Consider the following 13,433-nt stretch of genomic DNA (forward strand, 5'->3'; position numbering starts at 1 on the left):
CAGGTACATGGGAAAATACCCAGGAACCAGAAAAAGAGCAAGAGCAATGTTTTCATTTTACGATATCAAAATGAGAAGACTCTCAGGGCTGAATGCTATAAAGAGAGTTAGAGAAAGTGGGTAAATTGAGCATTAATTAAAATTCTCCAGCCTTCTAATTTTTCCAATCAGTTGGGATTACATTAACATACATTTAACCCCTGCTGATTGTCCAGGGGACCTTCAATCTTGAGCTGTCTAATAAAATCAACTTAAAGACTTTGCAGTATATAAATCCTGGCAAACCAGCTGAGTGATCTGTGATGCTCCATTGAAAAGCAAGATTCAAGTGGCTTATCGGTTCTCTATGCTGCTTCCTGCCTGACTTCTCAAAGATCAGCAATGACTCTGATTGCCCCAACATAGCTCCCCAGAGTGGATGCTTGGGTATAATTAGAATTGCTAAAAGCTCCTCCTTTTCCATTACCAGAGATTAGAGTTCTTTTTATTCCCAGTTATCTTGAATCTTTATACATGGAACTTTTCTTTGTCTCCATCCTGAGTGGTGATTGGGGTGCTATAGAGCTTAGCACATTACCTGATTAATAGGTAGGCTTTGAATTTGCTCTCCTATGGGTTATCATTGCTGTGCCCTGATCACTGTATTTCAGTGGGATTAGAAAATCAGGCCCAGACGACAAAGTGCTTTGAGCTGTTAGTTAAGGAACGGGTACTATCCCTTAAGGAAGATAGTATAGCCCATTACCCTGCTTGGTGGCATACCCCTAAATCTCAGCAAATGCTATTAAAGAGGCTTTCTACATTTACCCAAGGAAAATAAATAAATCCTCAGCATTCTTGACATTACTCTTAGTGCCTTTTATGCCCTTTTACTTAGAAGACAGTCGCCACAGAAGAATCACAGCACCTAAATAAGGGTGATGACTTCATCACAGAATTTTTTTTAATTTATTTTATTTTATTTTTTTATTTATTTTGAGATGGAATCTCGCTCTGTCGCCCAGGCTGGAGTGCAGTGGCAGGATCTCAGCTCACTGCAAGCTCCGCCTTCCAGGTTCAGGCCATTCTCCTGCCTCAGCCTCCCGAGTATCTGGGATTACAGGCACGTGCCACCGTGTCCAGCTAATTTTTTGTATTTTTAGTAGAGACGGGGTTTCACCGTGTTAGCTAGGATGGTCTCTATCTCCTGACCTCATGATCCACCTGCCTCAGCCTCCCATAGACTTTTTAAATCCCACAAATGTAGTCAGGGGAGGGAGCCTTTGCGTTTTCATTGTTACATGTAACTGCCGCAGTAACCAGATGCTTTTTAGAGTCTCTCAGTGGACCTAAAGGTAGATTAAAGGAAACTCAAACAGTATAAAAGTGATTCTTAGCTTCACAAAAGGATTCTTTGCCACCTAATTCTCCTAAATAGTAAACTTAAGAAGCCTTTTTATTCTGAAACAGGATTGTATTCTAAAGTCTCTAATTTTAAAACATGGCTCTAACTATATGGATACGCTTGAAAATTCTTTACCTTATATAGTCGGTGGGGGGGTTGTGTTCCATGGTCAAAGCCATATGTGTCTTCATAGCTGTAGATTTCACTATCCATATGAGTGGTTCCTTCACAAACCCAGCCTTGTCTAAAGATCTGGGTGATGCAAGGATCTGGAAGTTTAGAAGTTCGGGTCTTAGCTACCACTCTACTCCAGACTTCTGGTAGGACTTTAGAAAGTCCCAGATTGGGAAAGAAAACTGGGTTCTATAATAGTAAATAATAATAGCGCTACAATGATTGCTATTTATTGAGAACCTGCCAAGTGCTAGGCATTGAATCACATGCAATACAGACAGTATATTGTCAATTATCCTACAATAACCCTTGTAAGGTAGGAGTAGCATCCCTGTTTTAAAGATGAAGAAAGAGGTTTTCAGGGGTTATATAATTTTCCCAAGGTCATACAGTCAGTCATGAAGTTAAGATTTAAATTTAGGTTTACCTGCTCCAAGTTCATGTTCCTTCTATCTAATGTGGTGACCTGGAATGAGACATTTAACCTCACTCAGCTTTTTCCTCTGTAATATCAGAGATTGAGACTAAGTCAATAGTTTTCAACCCTAACTACACATTACAACTGCCTGAGAAGCTTAAAAAGCAACAACAACAACAAAAATGAATGCACAGGCTGCACCCCAGACTAATTAAATCAGACCCACTGGAGTGGGGCCCAGGCATTATTTAACTTCCAAATTGATTCGAATGTGCCACCAGGGTTAAGAATCACTGGAAATGTGATGTCTAGAATCCCTTCCAGTTCTTAAAAACTCAAAAGCATAACTCTCAAACAATTCTAGACCTCATCTTCTCCATTTTGGCCCAAACTACAACCTCTTCAGTGCCTGTAACTAAGACATTTCAGATTCCTGCTCACTAGGTTATTTTCCCTTTCCCTCTAATCCTCTCATATAGAACAAAAAACCAGTACACTGAGGTCTTGAAATTACAGACTTGTAAAAATTAACAGAAAGTTTGTAAGTTCCCTGAATTCCTTTACCCCTTTTTTTGACCAAATACAGGGAAAGAGAGTATTATGAGTAACTGATTATTCTTAGCCACACCGACAAGACAGAGAGTAGTAGCAAAGTGAGGAAGCTAGAGATCCTGATTCCCAAGGAAGCTCCCAAATCAGCTGCTTGCCAACTTGAATAAGAGTCAGGTTGGGGGCCTTGGCCTAATCTATGAACAAGACTCATTTGTTTTCGCATGTGAGCTATAATCACTGGTCGTTGAGCTCTCCAAATCTTGAGTTAGGAGAATTGTTGTTAAGAGCTGAGTGGAAAAGAATGGATTACACAAAATAAATCCTTGCAGATACAAAACCAACACTAGAAAACCCATGACCATCATGCTTTGTTTTGTTAGGCTACAAACTGTAGGAGTTTGCTTGGAAAATGCTTTGATACATATAAATAGCAACAAGGAGCTGGCAGATAGAACAGGCTTTATGTATAAGATGAGTGCATATTTTGTTGAAGCAGAGGGAGAATCATCTCATTAAGTAGGTTTTTAATGATTCTCTTTGGCCAAATTTATCTCACTTTAGTTAACGATTTCCCAGACGAGCTTGTTTTCTCTGCTGTCTTTCATATGTCCCTGCAAATGCTGCAAGGCTGACTCTGGACCTCACCTCTCCAGCAAGGAATTTGAGGAAAGGCTCATTGATATTAAAAAAACAACATAAAAGGGATGGTTTGTACTCTGACTGATTTTGTGAAACCAAATCATTCTGACAGCTGTAGGCATTGTTGTAAGTAGGTACCCCATCATTGTCAAATTAATCCTGAATCTGTTCCTTCAAAAAGCATTAACAGAGAATATAGTAACTACAATCTGAATTAAACAAATCCTCTCTCAGGAACCCTGGTTCTGAGAACTCTTGAAAGTAACAGTTTAAACTGAGTGGGATTTTCTCCCACTAATTTCTTAATAAAAATGACTAAAAATTTGGCATAGCTGGATTGTCACAACAAAAGTAATGAACAAAACTAAAGGACTCTGGATGGGACAGACAGATAGGCCTGGGTCTTTATGCTCCAGATATCATGGTCACCAAACTAATGGATAAAATGATTTTCAGGTTCACGCAGTCAGTTTTCTGTGGAGCAGAGATGAATACCTCAGAGGCCACATCCTTCTGACACTCTTAGACAAAAGTTTGACAGAGATAGCAGGGAAATGTTAGATTTTGAAGAGGTCTGTCCCAAGCAAACATTTTAATTTCAAATGTTTTTGCCCTTACACTTAGATCTCCCACCTCCTGCAACCCGAGAAAGACCACCAGGATGCAAAACAGTATTTGTGGGTGGCCTGCCTGAAAATGGGACAGAGCAAATCATCGTGGAAGTTTTTGAGCAGTGTGGAGAGATCATTGCCATTCGCAAGAGCAAGAAGAACTTCTGCCACATTCGCTTTGCTGAGGAGTACATGGTGGACAAAGCCCTGTATCTGTCTGGTAGGTGTTTAGATGTGGGGATTGTGCCCACCAGGCACAATGCAGATATTAAAGACAGGACTATCTGTGTCTATAGCAGCTAAGTTTGGGCTTAGTATTACCTGCTCTTGCCTCCAGAGATGAAAACTGAATGTTCCCATTCAACTTCTTCCTTTAAAGCTCTTCAGTAGCTCCCAATTGTCTATGGGATAAATCCAGACTCCTCACATGTGGCATCTAAAGGCTTTGACTATGGGCTCTCGCTCTTAGAGTCATCCCCCAATCCTTCCTTCCCTCACACACCATGTCCCAACCACACTAAGTGAACTCGAATTCCCAGAATGTGCCATGGTGTTTTATGCCTTTTCCTCTGACTAGAATCACCTTGCCCACCACACACACCCCCTAAAGCTCCAGCTCAAGCACACCCTCCCTGGAAAGCTATCTCTGACCTGTCTCCCCACTCTGCCCAGCACTGCTTTAGGCACTCCTTCCTCAGGGCTTTCACAGCACCTGGTGCTTCCTCCCAACATGACACCTACTGTACCATGCTAGAACTGTCTCTTTCCACATCCGTCTCCCCCAACCAGAGTGTGAAATCCTTAAGGGCAGGGACTGTGTCTTATTTAACATTGAATCCCCAGCATCTAGCACACAACCTGGCACAAGAGTAGATGCTCATAAATAGTTATGGAAGTCAGTTAGTTGTCAAATATTTATTGACTGCTAGGCAGAATGCTAGGTTGCTGGGGATACAGCAAAGACTGAGGCAGATAGACTTCCTGCCATCAATGATAGTACATTCTGGAAATGGCAAAATATAATATATATGAAAACAAATAAATAAGTTACTTTCAGTACTGATAAGTGCTCTGAGGAAGATAAAAAAGGTTATTGTTAGGGAAGGAAGTCTTCTCTGACATTTGAACTGAGATTTGAATAATGTGAAGAGACATCGCCATGTGAACATCTTGGGGAAGAGCATTCCAAAGTAAGGAACACCAAGCCAAAGTCCCTGAGGTGAAAATGGACTTGGTATGTTCAAGCAGAGAATAGAAGGTTAGTATGACTGGAGCACAGAAAATGAGAGAGGGAGTGGAGGGAAATGAAATCTGAAAGGTAGGCAACTATGACAATGTGTTTTATTCTGGAAGCCACTGGAGGATTTTAAGGAATTCAGTGACATGATCTGATTTACATTTTAGAAATGTTACTTCTGAGCAGAAGATGGGCTGAGAGGTATGAGCAGGGGTGGTGACTGGGAACTAAGTTAACCAACTGTAATATTAGTCTAACCCAGAAGTGATGGTGGCTTGTACAGTATGGTGGTTGGAGTGGAGATAGTAAGAACTACTTTGCATAAAATCTCCTGTTTATAGTAAAAATTCAGATTTAGGGTGTGTCTTGGTCCATTTTCTGTTGCTTATAACAGAATACCTGAAACTGGGTATTTTTTTTTTTTTTTAAGATGGAGTCTTGCTCTTGTCACCCAGGCTGGAATGCAATGGCATGATCTCGGCTCACCGCAACCTCTGCCTCCTGGGTTCAAGCAATTCTCCTGCCTCAGCCTCCCGAGTAGGTGGGGTTACAGGTGCCTGCCACCACGCCTGGCTAATTTTTGTATTTTTAGTAGAGATGGGATTTCACCTTGTTGGCCAGGCTGGTCTCGAACTCCTGACCTCGGGTGATCTGCCCACCTCGGCTTCCCAAAGTGCTAGGATTACAGGTGTGAGCCATCATGCCTGGCGAAGCTGGGTAATTTATAAAGAAAAGGAATTTATTTTTTACAGTTATGGAGGCTGGAAGTCCAAGGTCTAGGTGGCACACCTGGTAAGGGCCTTCTTGCTCTCTGCAGAGAGTTAGTGTAGGTCTTTCTTCCTCTTCTTATAAAGCCACCAGTCAGTCCTACTCTATGACAGCCCATTAATCCATGAATGGATGAATCCATTCATGTGGACAGAGCCTTCATGACCCAATCACCTCTTAAAGGCCCCAGCTCTTAATACTGCCACATTGAACTACTTCCTTGCCTAACAGTAATGATTTGGAAGAATTCAGTCTAAGTGCTAGACATTTCATGATGACAGCATCTTCATTCATATAACAGGTGTTTATTGAACATCTTTCTTCTGTAAACTCTTGTGCTAGATTCTGTGCAGAGTAGAAAATGAATAAAACCTAGTTCTTCCCCTTAATGAATTTAGGGTTAGTATGTAGTCATACACTTACGTATTAAAGAAAAATGTATTTAGTGCTAGGCATTACTCAGTATACTGATATGATACACACACTGCTAATAAGAGATTAAGAGTTATAAGTGCCATGAAGGAAGAAGTGAGGGAGGAAGGTAGGAGAGGGAGAACGAGAATATTTCTGACTTCTAACTGGGGCCATAAGAAAGGTAGCTTTTGGACCAAGTCTTTGACAAAGGGAAAACATTTGCTTGTGGACAGTGGGGCATAAAAACAGCATGAGCAAAAGTACAAAGGTGGTAAGCTTTGGCAAACATTCAGGAAACAGCGAGTAGTGGTTTGTTTACTAAGTAGACATGAGAGGAGGAGGCAAAATATCAGTTATTAGCACACTCCAAAAGGCTTAACAGTTGGGTCTTTACTCCTCAGGTAATAGGGAATTGAAGAAATTTTTGAACAAGGAAGATAATTGTTTCCGCAAGATTAATTTGACAGCTCTATATAAAACTGTATTAGAAGAGAGATGAAAAAAGAGGAGAGGAGGTCAGTTAGAAGCCTGTTGTAATAGGCCAGGGAAAAGGTAACAAAGGTTTGAAAAAGTAGGCTAGTAACATGGGGAAGGAAAGGAGGAGGTGTAGATGGAGAATACTCTTATTACAATTGGTAAGTGCTATAGAATCTAACTACCAAAAATTCGGCAGCACTTAACAATGATAACAGAGCATTCCACGAGACTATTTTAATAAGAACATAAAGGTCTCAAAAAACCCTGCATAGTTGTACTTAGAAGACAATATACTGTTCAGGAAGCATCCATCTAAACATCACCAAAATCAGCTCTCTGTTAACAGCCACCTCCTAGAAACATTCTTAGGGCTGCCAAAAGAAAGGGGATTTCAATCAGTGATATGAAAACAACTAAATTTTGCCCTTTAAATTTGAATCTGTCCCCTGAAAGTGCACAAGTGCTAGCAATCTCCTGAATGGGGTGGCTGTTATCTCATTATGTAAAAGAAAGCAGTTAAAACAAACAAACAAAATAATCCCTTACAAAAGGGGGCTAGAAAATGTGGAGATCATCATTTTTTTCGGATGGAATTGGAACACCTTTGGGAGCTGGCACTGTGCACAGTGCACCCACCCCATAGCATTCCAGCATCTTTAATGAGGTTTATGTAGAGCTTTCATCTCATCCTCTCATTTGATCCTCTGCACAGTTATGGGAGAGTAGGCAAGGTAATGATTAGTAGCCCCATTTTTCTGATGGCTCAGATGATCAAATAAGATGAATGGATGTGCAAGTGTACTATAAACTGTAAAGAGCCCTGGAAAGACATGCTTATGAAATGTATTCATTCTTCCTTTTTCTAAAAAGAATGTGTGACAGTTTTAGCATTACTGGGTAATATTATTCTTTGTAACAGCTTTAATTAGCTATAATAATTTAATTTTAATGAGGTATAATAATTGACATACAATGATCTTAACATATTTCAAAAATACAATTATATAATATTCTATATATGTATTCAGGTGTGAAACCATCACCAACAATGGAAATAATGAATATGTCTGTTATCCCCAAGAGCTTCCTTTACACACCTTTTGTAATCCTGTCCTTCTACCCTTCCCTACTCCCATTTCAGGCAACCATTTATCTGTTCTCTATTAGATTAGTGTGGATTTTCTAGAACTTTATATGAATGGAATCACACATTATGTATGCTCTTCCTTCCTTTCTATAGATCCAGATTTCCACTTGGTGTCATTTTCCCTATGTTTGAATTTCCTTTAACATTTTTTGTAGAGCAGGTCTGTTCCTGATGAATTCTTTCAACATTGATTTGAAAAAGAATTTCACCTTTCTTTTTGAAAGATGTTTGTCCTCTGTCAGATGTTGTTCCACTACTTTCTTGCTTGCATTGTATCCAACAAGAAATGTGATGTTATCTTTATCTGGGTTTCTCTGTACATAATGTGTCTTTTGTCCACGGATGCTTTTAAGATATTTATATTATTGCTGGTTTTGAGAAATTCAATTATGATATGCTTTGATGTAATTTTCTTCTTGTTTCTCGTGCTTGGGGTTCATTGAACTTTTTGGATCTGTCAGTTTGGATCAAATATGGAAAATTTTCTCCTCTCATTTAATTTTTTTCTGTTCTCTCCCCTCTCTTTTGGTGCTCCAATTAGGCATATATTAGGCCCCTTGAAGTTGTCTTGCAGCTCACTGGTATTCTGTGTTTTTTTGTTTTTTAGTCTTTTTTCTTTCTGTATTTTATTACAGATAGTTTCTGTTGCTATGTCTTCAAGTTCATTCATTGTTTTCATTATAGATTCAGGGGGTACATATGCAAGTTTGTTACATGAGTATATTGTATAATAGTGAGCTTTGGACTTCTAATATACTCATCACCCAAATAGTGATTATTGTATCCAATAGTTAATTTCAACCCTCATCCCCCTCCCACACTCCTCACTTTTGGAGTCCCCAGTGTCTATTATCTATCTTTATGTGTACCCATTGTTTAGCTCCCACTTATAAGTGAGAACACATGGTATTTGATTTTCTGTTCCTGAGTTATTTCACTTAGGATAATGGCCTGTATTTACATTTTAAAGTATTACTAAATTCACACATCCAAAAGCCCAGTCTTCATATAATCCAGTGAGACAGGAGAAAATAAATGCTTCTCTTTTGCTGCTTTCAGAATTTTTTCCTTCACTTTGGATAGTCTGATGCCTATATGCCCTGGTGATGTTCTTCTTGCAAAATATCTTCCAGGTGTTCTCTGAGCTTCTTGTACCTGGATGTCTTCATCCCTTGCAAGACCAGGGAAATTATCCTGGATTATTCCCTCAAATATGTTTTTCAAAGTTTTTACTTTTACTCTTCTCACTCAGGAATGCCTATTACTCATAGATGTGGTTGCTTTACAGAATCCCATATTTCTTAAAGGCTTTATTCATGGTTTTAAATTCCTTTTTTATTATTTTTGCCTGACTGGGTCAATTCAAAAGACCAGTGTTCAAGCTCGGAAATTCTTTCTTCTGCTTGGTATAGCCTGTTATTAAAGTTTTCAACTGTATTTTCTAATTCCTTCAGTGAATTTTTAATTTCCAAAAGTTCTGGGTTTTTTTTTTTTTTAAGATCTCTATCTTTTCTTTCATATCCTGCATTGTTTTTCTGATTGCTTTGTGTTAGTTTTCAACTTTCTCTTGGATCCCATTGAGCTTCCTTACAATCCATATTTTTAATTCTTGATCTGTCATTTCAGAAATTTCATTTTGGTTAGGATCCATTGCTAGACAGCTAGTGTGATCTTTTTGGGGTGTTGCAACACCCCAAGTTCTTACACTGGTTCCTTCTCACATGGTTAAGCTGTCACTTCTTATTTTTGAATCTAATTTCATTTGGATGGGACTTTTCCCCCCCTTGAAGATGTAACTATAGCATATGTTGGGTAGGGTCCTTTGGCTTTGCTTCTTTAGCCCTGTGCACTTCTGTCAGCAGGTGTCCTATTGTGCTGTGCAGTTCAACCTCCGGGTGAGTAGGTGGCACCTACAGGTAAGAGCCACCTGTGGCAGAAGCAGATCAGTATGTGCTGGTTCTTTTCTTACTGTGAGGTACTCCCTGTTCTTTCAGGTGATGGGCTGGTCTATGAAATTCCAGGTTCCCTATTCAGCCCAGGGAGAGTGGATAGAGGACAAAGCTGAGTGGAGCTGGACAACCAAGCTCACCCACGAATAACCCAATGATGAGCACAGGCAGCACCCCTGACAGGAGTGGCTAGGGGAACTCTTGGAGAAATGTGCTGAGGTCTCTTCAGGGGATGAGGGGGCCACATCAACTCCACTTCCTAGACAGACAGGATCACAATGTTTCTCTGTCACAACCCTCTCCTGGGGCTCCTGACTCAGTTTATACACTGTCCATCTATCTCCAGGCTACCATGTAGCTGAGAGAAGTGACTTTGGGGAGGAAGCTCTTCCCTCAGCCCAGTACAGCCAGCTTTGTGGCTCACCTATTCTCTGACACAGCTTCGTGTAGATGGGGGTGGGCTCTGCCTTTCAGCATGTGAGAGTGGGTGGCAACTGTGGGGGTGCCGGCTGGTTGGGTCCAACCTCAGGCCTTGGGGCAAGTGATCAGGTGCCAGCAGTGATGGACTAAGCTAAGCAGTCCCCCAATTTGCAGGCCCCTAAGTGGCCCACTGGATGGTGTGTAGGGGTCCTGGAGGGACTCCACCAGGACCAAGCCAGCAGGCTTATTCTCAGGCCCCCAGGGTTCAGGTGGTGGCTGCGATAAGGAGGGTAGGCTGGTCCCCAGTCACCAGTAGAACTCTCAGGTGGGGGCAGGCAGAAGGCTTAGGTACTGGGAGCCCCCAGGTTCATTAATTTTTTTCTTATGCAGCATCTAATTTGCCATCAGTCCTGTCTGGTGATGTTTTTTTCAACTTAGACATTGTAGCTTAAGCCTGTAGATGTTTGATTGTGGCTCTTTTTATATCTTTCATGTTTCTCCTTAATATGGCCAGTCTTTTCTCTAGCTTCTTGAGCATGTGAAATCAAATTTTCATCGTTGTTTTTATATCCTTATCTACTAATTAAATTATCTGCATCACTTCTGGGTCTGTTTGGATTGGCTGATTTTTTTAAATCTTTATTATGGGTCATATTTTCCTGAATCTTTGCATACCAAGTAATTTTTTATTAAAGTTTACCTTATTTGGTGACAGATATTTTTATTTCTATAAATAGTATTGAGTTTTGTCCTAAATGCAGTTAAGTAACTTGAGAAAATTTTGGTTCTTTTAGGTCTTGCTTCTTAAGTTTTGTTCAGCAAGACCAGAGCAGTTTAGGGCTAATTTTTCTCCACTATTAAGGCAGAACCCTTCCAATCAACCAGTACCAGAAGTGTGAGTTTTTCTGCTCTGGTTGGTAGGAAAAGGAGCTATTCCCAACCCTATGGGAGCTTTTCAGGGATTGTTACCTCTAATGCTCAGGTAGTTTCCCACACATATAGACATTAGTATTCAGCTACATAATAGTGGAGGACCCTCTGCATGTCTCTGAAGCTCTTTCTCTGTGCAGCTTTCTTCTTTCTGGTACTCTGCCTTATGAACTCTATTTCCATATTCTCCCTAGACTCCCAGTTAAGTCTCCTCAACTTGGGAACACCATCATGCCCTGCCTGAGTTCCCTTCCCTGTGCTGAGGCCCAGAAACTCTCCAGGAAATAAACTGGGGCAATCATAGGGATCACTTCATTTGGTTCTTGTCTCTCTGTGATCCCTGTCTTCATTGTCTTATGTACAGTGTCTTTAAAAAGCATTATTTAATATATTTTATTCATATTTTTAGTTGTTTAAGGTAGGAGGGCAAATCTGTCCCCTGTTACTCTATCTTAGCCAGAAGCAAAAGTCTGTGTTGGGTATTATTCTTGAGAGGCAAGTTAGAATGGAGGAAAGCACAGAGTCTAACGTCCTAGATTCAAGAGCCAGCTCTACAGTTTGCTAATTGTCTGACCCAGAGCAAGCCATTTAACCTCCCTAACCTCTTTTGATGCTCAGTTTTCTGTTTGGTATAATGTTTATCCTGCAAGCTTGTGCTGAGAATGATGAGATAAATTCCTATGGAAGTATCTAGCTGAGCTCTAGAAACTTAAAAAGTACTTAGTTTTTTCCCCACTTTTTGTTAAGAGACATGACTCGGGTAAGTATAGCTGGCACAAAAAGAGGAGGTAGGGAGTTGAATACTAGTTTTCTGAATCCCAGTCCTATACTACTATATTATAATCATACTACATCTTTTTTTTAAGGATCCCAAATTATATGTCACATAGGTCACACACCACTCCCCATCATTTTTTTTTTTTTTTTTTTTTCAGAAAAAAAAAAAGGTTCACAGTTGACAAATGCTTCTAGGAAGCAATTTTAGGGATTAAAATACCAAGTTAATGCATTTCAGTTTTACCAAAATCTTTGTGATAGTATAACGGATACTCTTGAATTTATTTAAAGACAAGTTCGTTTGAGGCCACCTTTTCCATTCTTCCCAGCCCTTAGTACCATATAAGGATCATGCTTGATATTATTACCCACGGAGTCAACCTCAGCCAGAGGTAAGGTATTAGATGGAGAAATGGAACTCTTAAGAACAAGACTAACCCAACCCATAGAATGTGACCTATTATCAGAGATAATTTAAGTCTTTCGATGATTTACTTGCTAAGCATCAGAGAGAATTTGGAGTTGTGTGGTCACTTGGAACTGCTGCAGTGACATCTGAAACACTGAACTTGGAAAAGTATTTATAGTCTTTCATGTCTGTCTCTCTCTCTCTCTCTCTCTCTCTCTCTCTCTCTCCTCACCTCTCCCCTCATCCCGCTCTCCCTCTCTCCTCTCCCTTTCACCCTCCTATGAACTTAGGTTACCGCATTCGCCTGGGCTCTAGTACTGACAAGAAGGACACAGGCAGACTCCACGTTGATTTCGCACAGGCTCGAGATGACCTGTATGAGTGGGAGTGTAAACAGCGTATGCTAGCCAGAGAGGAGCGCCATCGTAGAAGAATGGAGGAAGAAAGACTGCGTCCACCATCTCCACCCCCAGTGGTCCACTATTCAGATCACGAATGCAGCATTGTTGCTGAAAAATTAAAAGGTATCAAAGGCACTCAAGCTTCATGATTAAAAGAACTCTTTTCTTTAGAGAAGTGTAATAAATAGAATTGCGTTGTTGACAGTTACACTTTGAGTTTCCTACTAATGGATTCTAAGCATTTCTTGTGTTGAAGCCTTGCAGATAGAGGGGTGTACCTAGTAACTCAAGAACCAGGAAAAGTATCCCTACTACCTGTGTATCTGCTCCTTCGTTGTCTCAAGGGATGGCATTTTTCTCTTCAGACATCAGGTAGCTAGAAATAAACAAGTTTTCCTCACTTTTCCACTTCAGAGAATTTTAGGCATGATCTATGTGACTTGGAACCTGTAAGCGCCCTCTTTTATAGTGGATACAAGTTAAGTTTTAATTCCAAGTCAAATGAGTGAATCCGGATGATAGGATTTGATGTGTTCCTGAAAAACTCTAGTAAAATTCTCGTTTTAAAGACGAGAAAATTGAGGTCCAGAAAGTAGTCATGCTGTACATTCTTCTTAGATTACTCAAAGACTTAGCCACCACCAACTAAAAAGTAAAGACTTTTAAATCACTTTAAAAGACCAATTTATTTAAAACAGTGACTCTGGAGACATGTAGACATTGTTT

General features: G+C 40.2%; 1 protein-coding gene across 5 annotated transcripts in view; it reads left to right on the top strand.

Moving 5' to 3' along the window:
* The window catches only part of ENOX2 (ecto-NOX disulfide-thiol exchanger 2), a 316,145-nt gene that overhangs the window by 248,569 nt on the left and 54,143 nt on the right, over positions 1-13,433 (top strand). For all 5 annotated transcript variants that reach the window (XM_023198804.1, XM_023198805.1, XM_023198809.1 and 2 more), the window contains 2 exons: positions 3,792-3,998; positions 12,597-12,830. In XM_023198804.1, coding sequence (XP_023054572.1) covers positions 3,792-3,998; positions 12,597-12,830 — 441 coding nt within the window. The remainder of the gene's footprint in view (positions 1-3,791; positions 3,999-12,596; positions 12,831-13,433) is intronic.

The sequence above is a fragment of the Piliocolobus tephrosceles genome, chromosome 12 (assembly GCF_002776525.5).
Source record: "Piliocolobus tephrosceles isolate RC106 chromosome 12, ASM277652v3, whole genome shotgun sequence".
Classification (NCBI taxonomy): Eukaryota; Metazoa; Chordata; class Mammalia; order Primates; family Cercopithecidae; genus Piliocolobus; species Piliocolobus tephrosceles.